Source organism: Onychostruthus taczanowskii, unplaced genomic scaffold, assembly GCF_017590055.1.
Source record: "Onychostruthus taczanowskii isolate IOZ18803 unplaced genomic scaffold, ASM1759005v1 scaffold77, whole genome shotgun sequence".
Classification (NCBI taxonomy): Eukaryota; Metazoa; Chordata; class Aves; order Passeriformes; family Passeridae; genus Onychostruthus; species Onychostruthus taczanowskii.
In genome coordinates, this window is record NW_024505561.1 from 5,180,845 (window position 1) to 5,200,142 (window position 19,298).

At 41.2% G+C, this 19,298-nt stretch overlaps 1 protein-coding gene across 2 annotated transcripts in view; it reads right to left on the reverse strand.

Annotated features, from left to right (window-relative positions):
- Positions 1-16,543: 16,543 nt before the first annotated feature.
- The window catches only part of NALCN (sodium leak channel, non-selective), a 212,108-nt gene continuing 209,353 nt past the window's right edge, over positions 16,544-19,298 (reverse strand). For both annotated transcript variants that reach the window (XM_041423382.1, XM_041423381.1), the window contains 3 exons: positions 18,805-18,954; positions 18,022-18,139; positions 16,544-16,737 (listed from right to left, as the gene is read on the reverse strand). In XM_041423382.1, coding sequence (XP_041279316.1) covers positions 16,544-16,737; positions 18,022-18,139; positions 18,805-18,954 — 462 coding nt within the window. The remainder of the gene's footprint in view (positions 16,738-18,021; positions 18,140-18,804; positions 18,955-19,298) is intronic.

Sequence of the window (19,298 nt, forward strand, 5' to 3'; positions counted from 1 at the left end):
AGGGACACAAAAGGTAACCTTCAGCTATTTGGATATAAAATGAAAATACATCAAACAAACTGCTTTGGCTTAAGCAGCCTCTGCAGGTGAAGCTGAAACATCCCAGAATAGGCAGAATGCTTCCCCTAATTCATGGAGCAGCATTCTATTCTCTTATCTTTCTTTCCATCTTTTTAAACATAGGTGATTGCCTACAGGAGCCAAGGCAGGAACCACAGACCCCATTCCATGAGTCAGTTCCTTCTAGTCAGTGCAGGTGATTTTCTTTGCTCCATTAGCAAACATGGATTTTCCTACTTTTGTTTCTTTGGACCTATACTCTGCAAAGCTCTGCCTGCTCCCGTTGTGCTGCTGCAGATCATGAGTAACATCAAGAAAAACTCTGACAATAATAAAGGCTACTGTCCTGCTGGTTTTGAGCCAGCAGAGAAAGCACAAAAGCACAAAAGGATGCAGAATGAAGATGCTCTGGTGGTTAATCCCTTCTCAAAACCTTCCTCTATAGCGGTGCCAGCAGCAAAACTTGACAGTGGTCAGGCTGTGGCTGAGCAGAGACCTCTGCCCAATGCTGTGGCTGGAAGTATCATTTCAGCTTTTGGTCTCTTCTACTTCTCCATCTGATTTTCCCATCACTTGTAAAATATTTTAGGTAGGCACCATCTTTTCAGCTGCTATGCCACAGGGAAATGCCACGCTGTGCTGTATAAACCCAGTCTAGATAAAAGAGGCTTATTTACTTATTATTGACACGTAAGGTAACAAGAAACCACTGAAATATCTATTCAAGACAAATGCAACAGGCAAACCACAGCACTAGATATTGAAAAAACCTTAATGAATGCCCAGAAATTTCTGAAGATCCTTTTATAACAACCCCCAGGATGTTTTAATCCCACGCCATCTCGCAGCCCCCTTGGCAGCCGGTGTCCTGCAGTGCAAAGTGTGAGTGTCTCAGCCTCATGGGTAGCCCTGCTGCTCCCCAAGCCTGCTGGACCACAGCCCCGGGCCCCGGCATTTCCAGAGAGCCATCTCTGCTGTTTAACTTAACCCAGGGTCCTTACTTAAAACATCAGGATGTGATTGTCACACCTGTGTCCTCATGTAACATGTGTGTTATTTTGCCGTGTGTTTTGTAGTCCCACTGAGCAATCCAGAGTGATGTGCCTGTGTTGGAGCTTGGGCTTGGCAACACAGTGGGGGAAAATCCTGGTCTGGTCTCTTGTTTTGAAGGGAGAGCAGAAACTGATTGAACTTTTTATTTTTAATTGAAGTATTTCAGGATTTAGCTACCACTGCTACAATAAAAGGCTTTTGCAGAACCATCCTTTTTCTGAGGCTTAGAAATATATGTTTAATTTCCATCCTAAATTTATTCATGGCCACTTTTTACCCACCAGTGCTTGCACAAGCAATGTTCATTAGTCTGAATAACAGCTATTTCACAGGCTGCAGCACTGGAGGCCTGGTAGGAAGCTCCAACAGCCAGGCAGACTTGTGGGCATCCTAAATCCATTTTTCAAGGAATTCATCAAGGCTGGAGGAACAGCTTGGTGTGATAGCTGCATGGAAGCCAGACTCTCAGCTGGGGGGGAATACTAGCAACAGTAGGAAAGATTTCTGGATGAAAACCAATAAATGCATTGTTACGCAGGATTTTACATGCAGTGGGACACAGTTAGCTTCACTTGAGAGTAGAAGCCACATTTTACTTGGCCGTCATCTATCTCCCACACCTGATGCAAGATGACATCCAAGGGAAGAAAGAAATCCTTCAGAAGAAAAATCTTCATCTGGATATTTAGCTACACTAACACAGATTTTATTAAACAAAAGGAAGGACAGATTGTTTCTTCAGTTTGCATGCAAGAGTGCTTAACTCAGCAAGGAACACTTTGCCAGTGTCCATGTAGCGTCCCAAGGGAGCCTCTTTGGTAGCTCATGTGATAAGTGAAGAAGTAATTTGTGGGTTTGTACCTATGAACTGGTTGTGCCCATTTATAGTCCTACTGGGACGCAGCAGCCTCTCCCTCAGAACACAACCTGCTCCTCATTGCTGCATCCTCTTCTTCTGACTAGAGTCACTTGAGAAGTTTTCAGCTTCAAGAATCTGCAGATGATCAACTCCCATGGAGGCAGGGCACCAGTTCTCTCTTCTCAGGATCTTCATCGATTCTCAAATGAGGAGAAAAATATATTTTTTATGCATGGATAAATCAAATAATCAGAGACTTCCCTGGCACAAACAGTGTTCATGCTGTGCTCTGTTTTATTGCCCATAGAGTAGGGATATTACCTTGCCTAGGTATCTCCAAAATTTAGTGTAAGGTGTCAAAGTTAAGTCACAATTTCTTTTTGCCACTCCTAGAGAAGTCCTGGAACTGCTACTGCTCCTCCCAAACTGCCGTAATCCTGGAGGTGCCTTCACAGACATGCCCTATCCATACTGATTTCATTTCCAGTTTTTAAGTGTTCTGGATTTCTGCATATAGCATCCAGTTTTGACTGTTTGTAAGCAACATTTTCTTACTGAAGGCTGGTGAATCATCTTGCTCTACCTGAGAAGGAGAAAATAGTTTCCATAATTTTCATGTCATCACCTTTTCAAACCACATCAAAAAATGAATCTGAGTATTTATATATTTTACTATATTTATATAAAGTGCAAACATTCACTGTTAGCTTTGGTTTTAAAATATTGCCTTCTCAGAGTTCACTGATGCTTTCAGATAGTTGAGAGCATGTTATGGCTCTAGCAGACATCCTGGGAAATTTATGAGTGTAACAAATCTCCCGTTCTTCAGGGGTCTTTGGATAAACTTCCATGCCAGCATAATGAAAACAAGCAGCAATCTGCTGTTGGTAGTAAGGGACCTTATAAGACTGCCCTGGGATAGAAGGTTCTGGAACCTAACAATCTTTATACTCTAAGTTGTGCTTTTAAAATATAGATGCAAATAATTGTGCGTGGATGTGAACCGAGATCAAAAAGAATGAAAAATGGAAAGAGATTCATGTGTGTAGGTCATTTCTCAGCTTGGGCAGGGTAAGTCACCTGGATGAGAAGCAGTTTTATTTAAAAGCATATGGCAAAATTAGGAAATATTCCTGCTGAAGTTGGAGTCCTAAGTTTTCAGGTTGGTACAGCAGATGATGTAGTGCCAGGACTGCGTCTGGCATGGACTGCTTGAGCTGGAAGTCTAGCTAGTAATAGCACAGAACTCATGCAGAGATGCAAGGCTGTTTTTCTCTGGAGTTCAAAAGCTGATTAAACTGTCATGTTTCAGGTAGCCACATATCAGAGACAAACTTCTTCCACGCTGATTCATGTTGTTTATGCATATTTTGCATGTCAGATGGGGCCATGCTGGACTCATGCAATGTTATACTTCCATACGGGATCCTGTGATGATGGGGATCGGAACTAGATGATCTCTAGGGTCCCCTTCCAATCCAGATCATTCTATGATTCTAGGAGGATCTGCCCTTGGTCTCTTGCTTAAAGGAGAAGGCCACATGGTATTTGGCTGCTGTTGAGAGAATCAGTGTCCAAACTGAGCTTTGAACGTGGGGCTGTGCCAAAGATCCCAGAAATTTCTGTGTGTGGGAGACACAGAAGGAGGAAGAGCCCTAGTGGCAGAGGTTTTTGGAGTAAGAAGCACCTGGGAAAGTCTGCCTCTCAGCAGTGGTGTTGTCTGGTAATTTGAGAAGCCCACCCAGCTGAGCTGAGTCACATTTAGCCCCATAAACTGCAGACTGCAAAGGGACAATCCTCAGCCACTACACAGCTACAGATACGTTCAGATTTCTGTAAGTGAAAACTTTTCCACAGCTTTTCATAGGCACTCTCTACAGCCCAGTGCTGAGATGTCTCCCAGTGCTTCAAAAGAAGCCAATTTTGGTAAAAGACACTTGTAGTTGACAGTAGGCACAGTGAGCCTTCCTTTGAAGCTGACAGGAGCAAGGCAGTAGTAGGGCTGTGAGCATTACCTAACATTTTCACAGGGCAGGAGCACTTCTGCTCAGGGATTTGGGAAAGTTCTCCTAAGCAGGCAGTGTCACACAGCCCAGTTGCTGGAGAGGCACCAGGCTGTGGGCTGCTGGGAAGTAGCTGAAGAAGCTTTAGAGCCTGGCATATGTGAGCAGGGCATGGGTGCCACTGTGAACCTTGGTTATGCACATGAGATCTGCAGCACTGCCTTGTGCCAGTGGCTTTTGCAGGTGTTTCCTCCAGTTCCTGGACACCTGAAAGCTCTGTCCCACAGGTAGACACCTCTGCAACAGCATTTTAAAAAATGCTCCATTCCTGCTGGTGTCGAGGCTCTCCGCATCCACAGTGGTGTGGCTCCAGGCTTTTCTCCACAGGAATTTAAAGATTTCCCCTTAAAGTCCTTTGAGGAAAGATTTCCTCTTTCTATGCATTTTAGAGCATCAAGGAGACCTGAGTTAGCAGAAACTGTCAGATAAAAAGTATTGCTTTTGTGTGTCTCTCAGATATATACAGAAGAAAGTACCATTCTTGGCAAGGAGAGCTTTCTCTGAAAACAAGTAGATGCAAAAATAATTATTTGGAGCCTGAAAGGCTTGACTTTGCAAACTCAGAGTAATTTTAAAGCAAATCTACTCTAAAGTTTGTTTTAACTGGGTTCTTTCATCACTTATCTCAGCAAAAGAACAGTGGCCAGGGCTTTCATGTTTGGTAGCTCATATTGCATTTATGTTTACATGTCCTGCAGTGCCCCTCATCAGTAGGAAACAACAAAATTAAAAAAAAAAGAAATGAAAATCTGCTTCTATGCTTGTTTTGTCTGTTACTAACAGAGATTCACAGGAGAAGAATAGCAATTAAAAGCTGCTGGAGTCACTTTTTATTATTTGTGACCCTAGGAATGAAATGCTAATAACAGGTCAATGTAGCAAAGGTTTACGACTCCTGCCAGAGAAGCCAAAGCCATATTTTCACTGAGATCACACAGTGTGCTGCTTCAGGGAGGCATCATGCCCAAGAGGATGCAATCAAAGACAGGTTGCCTCAGGTGAGCATAAAAGCCATAGGACACATCAGGTATGAAGGTATTCAGGAAAAATAAGCAAGGATCCATTTGTGTTGGTGGTAGCTTGGCCAGAGGTGTTTTATCTAGTGGACAAGAAGCATTTGAGACCTTCATAGCACAAACAAATGGAAGGACAAACTTGTTACTGCCTCTCTGTTAGGCAAATGATGAGCCATTGGTGTTCCAAATCACCCAACCAGCTTCATGGAAGCTGGCTTACAATCTTGCAAAGCAGGGTGAAGAAAGGGATGAAAAAGCACATTTCTGAAATCAGGAGCCACACATCCACTCCCTGAGAAGACCTTGTCAAATGTCCCTGGGAGCTGTGCAGTCTTTTTAGGCCTTTTGTTTTACTTGTGCATCAGACAGATTTCTGCTGGTTAGACCTATTCTTTATTCTGTCTCATCTCAGTAAAGAGGGAAAAAGCTTTTCCACAATGTGCCACACAACACAAGAACTATTGCTCACCGTACAACAAACTGTAGCAGAAAAGGCTTGTCTTCTACTTTATGTGGTATTTCAATATATATTACTTATAATTCTATGAAATACTACTATAATATAATGGAAATAGAAAGCAAATATTGCTAGTAGAATGGTTCTGATTAATACTGTTGCATCTCCTTTGCTTACTACTTCAGAAGACCAAAAAAAGGCACAAATAGTATTGAAGGATTTTTTTTCCCATTCAAGTATTTAAAGTTTTTCTTGTCATTGCTGCTACAGACCTAACCATAAAACCAGAAGATTAGCTTCACTGAGCCAATCTAAAGATCCAATATCCTGTCTTTGGCAGAGAGCAATGACAGATGCTTGGAGAAGGAATGTAAGAAATAGCACATTTATAGAGGGATCTTTCCCCCGGTATGCACTAGCTGTTCCCAGCAATAACCATTTAAGGGTTTGCTGTGCCAGCTGTGGCATCCAGACCATCATGTTTAATGAGGAACTCCTCTCACTGGGCTGTCACCAGGTTGTTGTAATTAGGTCCTGAGTAATTCTGCACCAGCTGTATCTGGGCCGAGTCCAGATGCCTCCTGAAAAGGGCTCCAAGGTGCAGTCCCTGGGGCAGACCTTCTGCCTGGCACCTTCCTGCAGAAGGTAGAGCTGCCACTCATCCACTCCCAGGATGGTGGGTGACTCTGTGTGCCGAGACCCAGGCCAGCCTCCAACACAGCCTGGGCACAGGTGCTCTGCTACCCAATGCTGTTCCTTGGGGTGAGATGGAAGAAAAAAAGGAAATAAAGGAAGAAATATGAAACACAAGCCTTTTCAAGAGCCTTGCTGAAAACTTACACTGCTAGTAAGATGTAATTTTGCATGTTTCAGGAAAAAGAGGTAAAACCTATGTACACTTCCCTATGGTTTACTAACACAGTTTTCCAGGAACAGAACACCCTTCTTTGCGAAGGTGTTAAGTGACTGAATGAAGGTGATGGCCTTGAACTGAAAGGGAGTAGGTTTAAATTAGGTGTCTGGAAGGAATTCAGTGATGTGGCACTGCAACAGGTTACCCAGAGCAGTTGTGGATGCTCCATCCCTGGAAGTGTTCATTGTTTGATGGACTTTGAGCAACCTGACCTAATGAATGGTGTTCCTGCCCATGTCCCTTCCAAACCATTCTATAAATCTATGATTCTTGTTTCACCCCACTGTGAAAAACAAGGGAGGAAACATGTATGACACATAAGAGACAGCAGAAAGCACCTTCAGTTAGAAGATTGTAACGTTAGAGAATTGCTGCTTTTGCTTTCACATCTTTCACCCATTGCTCTGTAACAGAAAAGCTTCAAGAGACCAACCTCATCTTTTCCACTATCTCAGCATATCCCAGACTCATTTTCAGTGGTTCTTGTATATCACTCCTTCTCACCTGACTAATCTTGACTAATTCTCTATGCTGACAAGCTTGTGCAGCTTCAGCCAGATTCCTTTGTTTGAGGTGAGCACTTTTACTGAAGAGGTTCACACCTGAAATAAAGCAGGGTGTCACAGTTCTGGTTCTTGGTTCCAGTAATGCCCTTGGCTTTCAAGCAGCCTGAAATACCTGATACACCATCATCTACAGGATGAAATGTTTTCCCTTTGTGCTCTAAGGAATTAATTTTCCCTCTGACTATTAATTTTGCAGTGTACTGTGCACTCACTTGCAGGTGTTAGTGGAGATAATCTTTGTGCCAATTAAAGCTCTGACTTGGCACAGAGATGATACAGCTTTGCAGGTTGCTTTTCTCCTGCCTGGAGAACATATGTTTCCCTCTTATTTCCACACCTCAGCTTTGGGGACAGCACTGTGATAAACAGTGGCACGACCCATCTTCCTGAGCTGTTCCCTATGATTTTAAACAGAAGTTGCTGGAGACACATCTGAGGCAACGGTTGTCCCTGATTACCCAGCCTTGCATGGCTGATGTGTGAACTCTCCCTTACTACCATGTGTGAGTCTGGTCCCAGTATGGTCCCATCTCCTTTGCAAATAACCCCTAAAGCCACGGGCTACCACAATGACCCTTGAGTTGGGTATCCCTTTCACAGCTGCACCCCCTGCTACTGTGACATCGCTGGCACCTCAAGGACCAGCCACATGCCAGCTACCTACCACTTAGTAATGACAAAGAAACAGCAGGCTCCTGCAAGGCCCTGCCTACTCACTTTAAAGATGGAAAGGAAACTAAAATATGCAGGAAAGCTCTGTAAAGATTTCCTGAAAAAATTATTTTATGCATCTCACATTCTACCTTTGCTGCTGTCCACTGCATAGCTTTAGGATTTGCAGCAATTGCAGGGCTTTATTAAGTAGACACACTCCGGAAAAAAATCCATACAGACCCTCCTCATCCTCTTCTTTTTGGGTTGAGGAAAGTGATGCATGGGAATAGGTTGCCCAGAGACACTGTGGACGCCTCATCCCTGGATGTGTAAAAGGTCAGGTGTGATGGGGCTTTGAGCAACCTCATCTAGTGGAAGGTCCCAGCCCATGTCTGGTGGCATTGAAGTAGGTGATTTTTAATGTTCCTTTCTACCCAAACCATCCTATGATTCTATGACCTTACTCTCCTTCATCTTTCCTCTGTGCCTTTACTGCCTCAATCCTTCCACCACTGCACAACTGTAACTTTGCTGCAGCCTGCTTGCATTTATCAACAGAATGATCACAGAAATTTCCAGCAATTCTTCCACATGGGCTGACCCTCAGCTACTCCTTCCCAACTAAATGTAGGAAATGGAAAGAAACAATAGAAGATTTTTACACTGATTTGGGCTCCAGATTACATTTCCTGCTGATAGGTATCCCACTACACCAGGAAAGAAAAATCTCTTTCTCTCATTGCTTCCCCAGCACACAAAAGCTGAGCAATGCAGGCAGTGTTTAACTGTTATGCCAAATATGAAAAACAATCATGAGCAAACCTGCCCTCGCTGCAAGGCAGCAGGGCCTTGTGTGCTCACAGGCTGCGGGCTGCTTCCTGGGCACCACCTTGCAGTGCACTCACAGCAATTTCCAGATGAAGATGAGCACTGGAGTTTTCAAATGAAATTCACACACAGTTCAAGCTGACCAATCCCTTGAGAGTTTACCCGGGAAATGTTTTGATATGGCAGAAAGTCTTGTGGTTTGTGTTAGATGAACCCTTGGGGAGGAAGCCCAGAATGTAATTAGAATTGAAGATGTGGGCACATAACTGAATGTGGGTGAACCACAACTGGACAAGTCACTGCACAAGCTGGGACCAGTGCACATGTGTGCTTCTGAAGTGGATATGAACCACATTAGTCCAAAGTCCATTGCATCTGTCCATTAGGAGGGACACCATGGGCTGACTGCAGGTGCAGGGAAACTTCATGCTGCTTTTAGTGGACATGGCACACCATTCTGTGCTTTTCTTCGCCTCTTTTCCTCTTACTGTAAAAATTGTTAAGAAAAAATTACCCCAAGCATTTGCTATTTTCTTCATAAAGCACAGAAAGCAAGTTGTACTTTCAAATATTTCTCAAAATAATGAACTGTCCATCAACAAATATAATCTGTTATGGTATTTCTCATTAACCATAGCTTGTAAGTGAACATATGTGGATACTTGTAGCCAGGCAAAGAAAATCCAGAAACAAAACACAGGCATTATGAAAAGCAGGCATCACTCTTCCAATTACTGAGCAGAACTTCTGTGTCCAAGAAGTGAAACACGTATTTATCTTGTGGCATAAGGCTTTTGGCATTCATAGCTATTTGTTGCTTTAGTATCTGGATCTTGAAAATGGTCTCAGTCCTGAATTTTCCTGAGAATTGATATGCAAATTTAAACTGGATTCCATCTGACATGCAAATATCATAGTCACTGGAGATACAGAAAATGGAATGCTGTTGCTAACTCAATCTTCTATTGCAACTTCTGTGGAAATTACATACAAGTGGGAATTCAAATGTCATTAGTTCCCCAAAAAGTCATGCTTCCACAAAAAAAAATTAAGCAGTTTTTCTAGAAGTACTGTAAGGTTAATAAAAGGTCCCTTGTTGTATAATGATGGTAGAAATACCTTGTCACTGCAGTGTCTAAACACTCTACAAACCAAAATAATTAAACTAATATTAAACCACTACCACAACGAGGATCAAGCAACTTTATCATGTGTGCAGAGACCAGTGTAAAGTAATGCCAGCCCTCTAGTGTTAAAAAGGAGTCTACATTTGTCATAGTTCTGTGATACCTTGATAGAAAGCTCAGCTATCAGAAATTGTTGAAATGGTCCATTTTTGGCAACTCTGTCCATCTCCAGGGGAACATAATGTTTGATTACAATGGGGATGACTGATTCTATAGTAAAACGCTGTGGTTAGATTAGCTCAGAAAACAGGTCTTAGAGATTGTACAAAAACCTTCTCCTGATAAAAAGCACTGATTTAGTTGAAAATAGAAAGGGTTTGGTAAAAATAATCTGAGCCCAAGTTGACTGTTGGTGTATAGACATGTGCTTTGTTCAGCCCAGTCACCTGGGATAAGGCAAGGAGCGTATCTCAGCAGTCATAGCGTGAAACTGAGAGGATGTGCCAAGGCTGGCAGCAGCTGAGAAATATTGGAGGTTAAAAAGCTTCTCACACCCCATCCAAGGACTGCACAAGGTGGAGGGAGTCATACCCAATACAGACTCATTTGAAATGACTCCTCATGGGTGGTTCTTCGTGTTAATTGCCCCAAAATGCCCAACAATATCTTGTGGCAAATTGTTTGGAATGTCACATGGCAGAGCCAGAGCTGCCCTGGCACTGTGTTCCATGGATGCTCAGGCAGCAGGGAGGAAGCTGCTCCTGAGACAGCTTCTAGTTATCATCTCAGCTGCTGCCAGAGACCATAAGAAGGGCATCCTCAACGCAAAGGACTTAGCACCACATAATTGAAGGTGCGGGTGTTAAGAGGGCTGATGTGTACACCTGTGGGAGCAGTCTTACCATTAGAATAAAAGGGAAGTTATTTGAGTTTAAGCATAGATCAATATAAAAAAATCTTTAAACTGAAATAAGCATTTCCACAGGTATTCAAAGTGATTTAGAGAAATCAATTTGCAATAACAGGTTAAATTTAAACTGGTGCAACTTCCTCACGTAGATAATCCCTTACAGATACACACTGAATTGATGAATGGATATGAAGTTGAAATACATCTGTAGGCCAGCATCAGACAAATGTTCTTGCTGTTGCTGATGCAATTAAGATGAAGGTTTCAATACCTGGATTTTTAAATCTGGGGCATTTTACAGAGCTCAGAAGAAGCAAATGGGGGAAAAGTAAACTGGTCAAGTTCAGAGCATTGTATTTTCTGATGGAAGAACTGGAGCCGGCTATGAACAACTGCATTTGATACCTTCTCAGTCACAGCAGCCAAACCTGTTACTGGATCACACCCTCAGGATTGTCTGCAGCATAGGAGAAGCTAAATGATAGGCCTAGTATCACTGATCTGAAAGTGCTGGCAAGCAAGCTTAGGCAAGCCTTTCTGTGTCTGTTGGCTGCTCTTGGCTGCCCAAGCACCATGGGGACAGAGCTGACCCTCCCCTTGCAGAGCAGTCTGAGGGGACCTGCATCTTCTGTTGCTGAAAGTTGCTGAAAGCTTGATCCAGCCTGGCCTTGAACACTCCCAGGGATGGGGAATCCACAACTTCTTGGGGCTATCTGTTCCACTTACTCACCACCCTCAAAGTGAGTAATTTCTTGTTAATTTAAATCTACCCACTTTCAGTTTAAGGCATTAACCCTTGTCTTGTCACTACAGGCCTTGATAAAATGTCTCTCTCTGCCTTACTTATCATCCTCCTTTAGGTAGTGGGAGGTGCTATAAAATCTCCCCTGAGTCTTCTCTTCCTCAGACTGAACAGCCCCAGCTGTCTTCACAGGAGAGGTGCTCCAGCCCTCTGATCATCTTTATGGCCCTCCTCTGAATTTGCTCTAAGAGATCCATGTCTTGCTTGTGTCAGGAACCCCAGAGCTGGACACAGCACTCCAGCTGGGATCTCACCAGAGCAGAGTGGAGAGGTAGAATTGCCTCCCTCTACCTGCTGGTCAGGCTGCATTTCGTGCAGCCCAAGATATAGTTTGCTTTCGGGGATGGAAGCTCACATTCCTGGGTTCTGACCAGTTTTTCAGTCAGATGACCCTTTTCCTGGGGGACTTAAAAAAATTGGGTGAATTTTTATGCATTTTTATGGGGAAAATATGTTTTTCATAACAAAAATATTAATAATTTTTAGTCAAATACAGGAAATAGGTTTCTGTGAGATTTAAAAATTGAAAGTAGAGACAAAATGTGAAAGCTCTTCATTTCAAAACAGGTGCATTTGAAAAATGGAGACATTAAGAAAAAAAGTAAAACTTTGTTTTCTTAGATTGGTCAAAACAACAAAGAAGCTTATCTTTACACAGAAACAGAGATTTATTTATTTTTAAATAACCTCTAAAATAAAAAAGGGGAAACCCCAAAAACTAAAACCCAATGCCCAAGTAACTACTTTATATTTTTTTTTCTTTTTTCCCTTTTTCTTTTTTTCCTTTCTTTTTTTCTTTTCATTTTTATTTTTCTCTGTTTTTAAATGTGACCAGATTCCCCAGGCAGTATGAATTTAGAAAATCTGAGAGGAGAAATTACTTGATCTGTATGACACATAGTTCTATAGAATAAGTGCTGAGAGAAAAAAGGCAATACTTACTACCCTTATAAACTGGCATCATATACATTATAGGGAAATCATAACTGTTGAATCCCTCATTGGGAGGACATGATGAGAATGGAAAATATGCTTAGACACTGTCCACTCACATGAAATTGGACAGCAAAACATAAAAGGAAACCAGCAAACAGGGCATGAGAGAGGATGTAACATCCAGCTTCTCTGCCAATGAACTCAAGGGCTAACTCTCTTCCTTAATCTTTGGGAGAAGATGTACTTACCAACAGCAATCCCACCAGAGTGACTTCCAACATGTGGAGGACCCAGTCAGAATCTGACTGCCCAAGTCCCTAAGACACACTGATATCTGCTGGTATAAATCAGTTTATTTCCAACCTCAGCACAAGTTTTCGTGAATAAAATTTTCCTTTTGGTTGATGCCCGGATTCAGAAAGAAGAAAAGGCTAAAGTCAACAGCTCTTCAGGTTGATGGATAGTGTTTTAAGTTCTCTTCTCCCTTTTCTACACGTACTAAAGACATTTCTTGTGTTTCCAGTAAGACACCTATGTATGAAACACGCTTTTGTAGGTGCTCAGGTAATTCACCCAAATTCCCCAGGAAGATATGCAAGTCAGGTAAAAGTATGAAACCAGTAAGGGTACTGGCATAAGCATCTGAGACAGGAACCTGTGGAAGAGGGATAAATTGCCACTGCCCATACACTTAGCTCATTGATGGGTTAATAATTTCATGCTTAGAGGTTCTTCATTGAGAACAATGGGCAACAGCTGCTAATGGGGTCTGACACCAGCGCCCTTGGGATGAAGAGGAAGGTTAATTGAATTCTAGTGAGGCTCCCTTTGTATTTCAGAGCAATTGAACAAACCAGGGCAGTCAACTTCCCAGCATCAGCCTATGCATTGTGGCAAGTTCATCTGTGGTGTGACTAAATTGCCTTCAATAGCAAGAATGAATTCAGCCTCTGAAAGACAGATTCAGGGAGACTGAGATAATCCTATTGGAAGTTTTGATTGACAATTCAGGCCAGTGTTTGTTTTTGGTTGTGGAAGTATTGCAGAAGGAATGGGCATTTTGTATGGGAGGTTGCTTGCTGGTCCTCCAAATGTACTCTTACAACAGTGCAAACTCTTCTACTTCAGTTATTCATGGACACTCTAATCTGCATGGGCATGTTGTGAATAAAAGAAGAGAACAAAATAGATTATTCTCACAAAGTTATTCACTTGCTCTTGGCATTTAATCTTCTTTGGCTTCTCAGAAGCTGTGATACTGGTCTTTGAATGCAGCAATACTGAATGTAATGTTATTTTGAAGATGTTTAAGCCTGATTGCTCCACATTAGTTAAAACAAAGATGGTATTTTCAGGTTGGAAATGCATACTTTATGTTTTCAGTTCTTAATTCAGTTGGATGTATTCCAAAAGCAGATGGTTTCAGGTTATTAGTTTCTTCATTAAAAAAAGTGATTGTCTGAAATCTGACCTGACTTTGGAATGATACTGACATACATCTTTGTTGTGTGTTCTCAGGCTTCCCACAAGCAGGTTTTTATTTGAGCACTGACAATATACACTACACTTTTTGTCCAAAAAAGCCATGAACACTTATGAAACAGATCTTTCTTAGTGGATGAAAAGATGCCTAAACAACTTCCTTTTTTCATTTGTATAGGGTGACTCTGCAGGTAATAATATTCCCCGAACAATTTTTTGTTTACCTTTGCTTAGGAGCTATTTCTAAAGCCTTTCTCTAAGGCTGTCTGGACTCTCTGACTTCCTGACACACTGCTTCCTCTTTGTATCTCTCCATTGTTGGTTCAATCTCTTTGAACTCCAGTCATTCTTCGACTCTCTTCTCTGCTTTTCACCTTCCTGTGCAAACGTGCATTGGTTTCTCTGCTGCAGAGTAGGACACTCTTTAGTTATGTTGGCAGTGCTGTGCAAGGGAGGTTTTTACCTTTAACTACTTGCTTGTGTGCCTGCGTATATATTATTTTAATATCTTTGTAACTTCATTCCACTTCCTATATCTGCAAAAGAGACACACATATATCCAGGCTCTGAAGCAAAGAAAAAATGGGTTAAATAAAAATAAATAATGAACAGCCCTATTTAGTGCCATCTTTTGATTGAGACCCCTTGTGGCAGTACTGATGAGGTCAGTTGCTGGAGTGAAAAAAACCAAAGACCCTCAATTGCAAGAGTTTGAAAGCACTCTACGTAATCCTGTACAATCCACAGAGATTGTTACTATGCAGCATTATCATGGATGAGCCACGTACAGCCAATAAAACCAGAGGGAGGAATATTGCTTAAAGCAACTCACTTTTATTGACAGTGTACTGTAAGGCAAGGAAAAAATGTTTGCCAGATTTTTTAAAAAGAAGGCTTGCAGCAAGAATGATCTGCAGTTCAATGTATTATTGAACTGTCAAAGATACTCTCTTTTATAAATCCAATATTTATCTTTTTGTTATATATACAAAAGCTCAACTTAAGCACAAAACAGAACAAAGTAATGTATTTGCATATGAAGTTTTGTTGATGGGTTCATGATCTAGTAAACAAGAGAATGCACACATTCTTTTACTATAGAGTTACAGTTGACTATATTTAAACTTAAACATACCCCAAAACACATAAACCCCCCACAAAATACAGATGAGTTCAATATGATTATTGTAGAAGAAAAATCTAAACAGTGTTCAACCATACACTGGGAAAAAACATTGACAGATGCCCAGAAAGCAGTATTTAATATTGAAAACTAATTTTGCATTTTTGGTGAAGGCATCTGTGTGTTTTTGCTGTTGTATTCTGGCCATTTTAGATTAATCTCTTGGCCAGAAAAAAATTGCAAAACACTGGCTTTTGTCTGCTTTTGAAAGGATATATTTTTGAAGTGGTGATGTAAATAAACCGTGAGCCTCTTACAAGATCTCACATCAGGCCATGTTAGAGCAAACTATCATTTCCATAGGAAACAATGGTAACAGAAAGGTCCCAGCTATGCTATAAAACCTAGTCAGGGGCCAAGCAACAAAATCTGCAACCTCTTAGATCTTCCCTGAGGGAAGGGCACAATTTTACCCCACATTTTTTGACAGCTTTAGATTCTGAAACTAGCAAACACGGTTGTGTTTTGTGGCTCTCCTCCTCCACCTCCATATCCGTATAGCATTGGCCTTTCACTGGAACAGCTTTTATGAAAGCGATAGCTGCTTTTTCACTGGCGATAATGTAGTGCTATTGGTGGCTCGTAAAACAAGTGAAGGCCAACATGTCAAACGTGATGTGCTAGGATAAAAGGGACAAAGGTACTTGGCCACAGCACCGCACCATGCCTTACCTTTGCAGGCCTGTAGCATGAGCAGTAACGTGGGTAAGTAAAATTCTACCTATGCAGGCAAAACTGAATGTATTTTTAAAGACATACAATACTACTTTGTAATTAGAATCCCTAACATGCTAATTTTTATCACGGACAAGAAGAAAACCTTAGGAGTACACAAGTAAAATGGGACCCAATTAAAAAAAAAATAATACGCCATACATATATGTAACCAGAATATGCTGAAAAAGAAGCATAAACCCATGTTTTTCATGTGAAAATCTTCTGCTGGATGCTTAAATGCACAGTTTTTCATGAATTTTTTTCCTTCCCCCCCACCCCATTTTTTCTATGAAAATCAAGCTCTTTGCATAATTAACCAAACCTCAAAGATATTTACATTTTAAAAGCCAATCCTTCACCTTCTAATTTTAAAATGAGTAATCCTGTATCTTGCATATTTTAGTGAAAGCTTAGAATTGTAATTTAGTATCTGTACTTAGTAAAAATACTTGCCTTGAACATGAAGTCAGTGCTGACCTCTTCAGGTCATTTGTGAACAAAATTTTTCTAGAGAAATGTTACTAAGTAAGGAAAACACAATGAGAAGAAATACATTAACCCTGTATTTTAAAGTGTTGCCACTTTAAAGTATGGTAAAGGTTGAAGGAAAACACAGAGGTGTGTATGTCAAATTTTCACTATGATTTTACAGAACACATGACACCCTTCAATGCTCTGTCTGCTAAAGGCAATTTAGTCTTTCTGGCTTTGTTAGTACTGCTATAGTATACAAGTTTCTTAGAGTACAGTTAGTACCTAGAGAAGTCAATTCTAACACAGAAGTGTGGGCTACACTTCATATGGCAGGAGGATAAGCGTAAGAAAAAATTTATACATTGATTTTAAAGAAATCATACATCACAGCATCCTTAATTCTAAACATAGAAAATTAGACTGTGGTATGACTTAAATGCTTCTCAGATATCAAGAAGGTCCTCTCCACTCTCATCACTCTCCACAGTTAATTGTCTTGTCCACCATTTCTTGACTTCTGATCCACAGGAAGCAGCATCTGACATGGGATTCATTTTGCATGCAACAGATTTCATGGTTGAACGTCCACCAAAACGGAGGTTGACTGAAGACACTGAATGGCTTATTGGTTTGGGGGCTAGGAAATCAAACAGAAAGTTCAGAAAGTTCTGTATTAGAGTAGTTCTGCTTCTTGAACATTTTTGCTTAGAATTCAGGTATAGAGAACTAGCTAGACTAGGGCACCTTTAAACTGATTTAGTTCAGAAAGGGTAGGGCTTTGTTCTAATTTGTTTGTTTGTTTTCCTAGCTCCAGATGTTCACACTGCTCCCAACTAATCTGCTGGCAGAGCAGTTTAACTGAGCAGCGCCTCATTTCCTTCTGCTGGGATAACTGATGCAAAAGATCTCTTCTTATCGAGCTAATTGCAACCTAAATGATTTAGGCAGCACTTACATGAGCTAACCTGCTGGCAAAACAGTGACAGCAGTAAATGTGAGGAACGGGGGTGGGGGTGGGGAGGTGCTTTTAGCATTGGCAGCTACATCTAGAAAGTGATACTTTACAATGGCCTAGGGGTTGAAACAGGTACAAGTTGCTGGTATGGCACTAAACCACGTGTCACAGTATATATGCCCCACAACTGATTCTTAATTATGTTATTCATTATCTTAAATACCTGTCTCTGCTGTACTAGAGGCAGACTACTTATAATATAGCTGTATTGTGCATGGAAATTACCCTCTTTTTTAGGATCATCCACTGAGGAATGTTCAAAACTGACACAGACAAGATCAGTGCTAAGAAAGGAAACCCTGGGCTATTCATTCTTTCAAGATTTCTCACTTGAAAAACCTGTGCAGTTGACTACAAGAGTATGAGTCCTTAGCATGCTTCTTCTCACTCTTTCTCTCTTTTCCAACAAAATGTTGATCTTTGCTGCTCAGTGATATTTAAATGGAAATCATGGATTGAAAGCTTTCTATTAAACTATCCTGTTTCTTGGACAAATACACTGGCAACAAAAATAGGGTCAATGGTAGTCAACAGAACAGCATTGCTGTCCCTCCTGCTTCCACTTAGACATGATTAGGGTCTGAACAGCGGCAGCCTTTGAGGGCAGCACTCTGATTCAGAATAGAACTGACTGATGGAAATCAGTCCTGAGCAACTGTATGAAAAAGTAAAAAATTTAACCACTTGCACAGGGCAATGCTTGAGCCCATCTTCCAAACTTTCCGAATTGTGAAGAAAGGTAGAAACTGCTTTATTCCAACAGGCATGAGGACAGGAAAGCCCTGATGTGGGTGCAAGCAGCAGCCAGGAGGGAGAATTGTGAATCATGAAGCCTTTCTTGGCCTTGTCATTACACAACAGCAATTTTGCATGTGGGGACTTTACTGATAAACCTTTTTTACTTACCTGATGGCAAGCGCCATTGTCCAAATTTCCGCTGAGGTTTCCCAGCATCTCCAGTGTCTTGTCTATAGCCACCTCTGTCAGAAAGTGTTGGGCTAAGGAGCTGCTGCTGGCTACTTGTCTGAACAAAGAAAAAGGAATCTCATCATAGCTCCGCTGGGTAACCCTAGGAAGGGATACCTTTCTATTCTGTTTCAGGCTTTATCAATGAATACCAACAAAACATATTGCCATTGGTTAGGGCAGCATGCCTTCTGCTCTTTAATACCCCAGAAAACTACCACTAACAGACAAAAGCAAAAAGGTCATGTGGACTCTCAATGCCATTCATCCTATTGAAGGATATGGACTTATTCTCAGCCTACTACAACCATTGTGGAAAGCAGCCCTTATGTTAGTAGCCCTTCTATACTTCCTATCCTGTTCAGAGGTCCCAGCTTGCCCAGTTCTCCCTCTCAGTGTAAACACTACTTCAGAATGCCTGAACTGGAAAGCTTCACTTCCCCAAGCCTGCACACAGCTCATGCAAGAGCTGAAAGCTGTGGCTGACAGAATCGTACCGCTGAGCTTTCTCCTTTATGGTGATACCAAGATGGTCAAATATGTTGGGTAATTTCTGCCTTAGAGCATCTTGCCTTTGCATCCGATGGCAAAGACTGAAGCAAAGAAGGTATTAGTTTTTATTTTTTTTTTTCAGTTAAAATGATGTTTAAAAAAGAACAAATAAGAAACATGGAAGTTGTCAGAATTTGTTATGAGTAGCTGATAGTTTTCTGGATAACATACCTCTGGCTGTGCACTGTTATCTTGATTAAGAGCATTCATATCTTCACTTGGCTGTGTTGTCTCAATGCTGGGAGGATTCAGAAATCGGCTCAGCTCCTGCTGTTGGCTCTCTCGTAGGCTATGGATAATGCTGCACGACTGCTGCTGTTTCTATCAAGATACAGTATGTGATAAAAAAATGTTCTCATTGCTCTGTCACACCAACATGTTTGATTTTTTAAAAAAAGTATTCCAAGTATTTAACTGAACAGTGAACACCAGCTGTGGATTCCAGGTGGATCAATAAAGATCCATGTATTAGAAGCTGCTATTTAAATAAAGTGAATTCTAGCACATTTCTAACCTTTAGGGAATAGAGGATGCAATTTATGAACTACATTATGTGGAAGGCACATTGTTCAATCATTGGTTTAAACCTAATGTTTAAACACATACAAAGTTTTGATTTATCATTTAAAAGTTCTTGAAAAGAAAAAGAAACCAGGAATTGATAG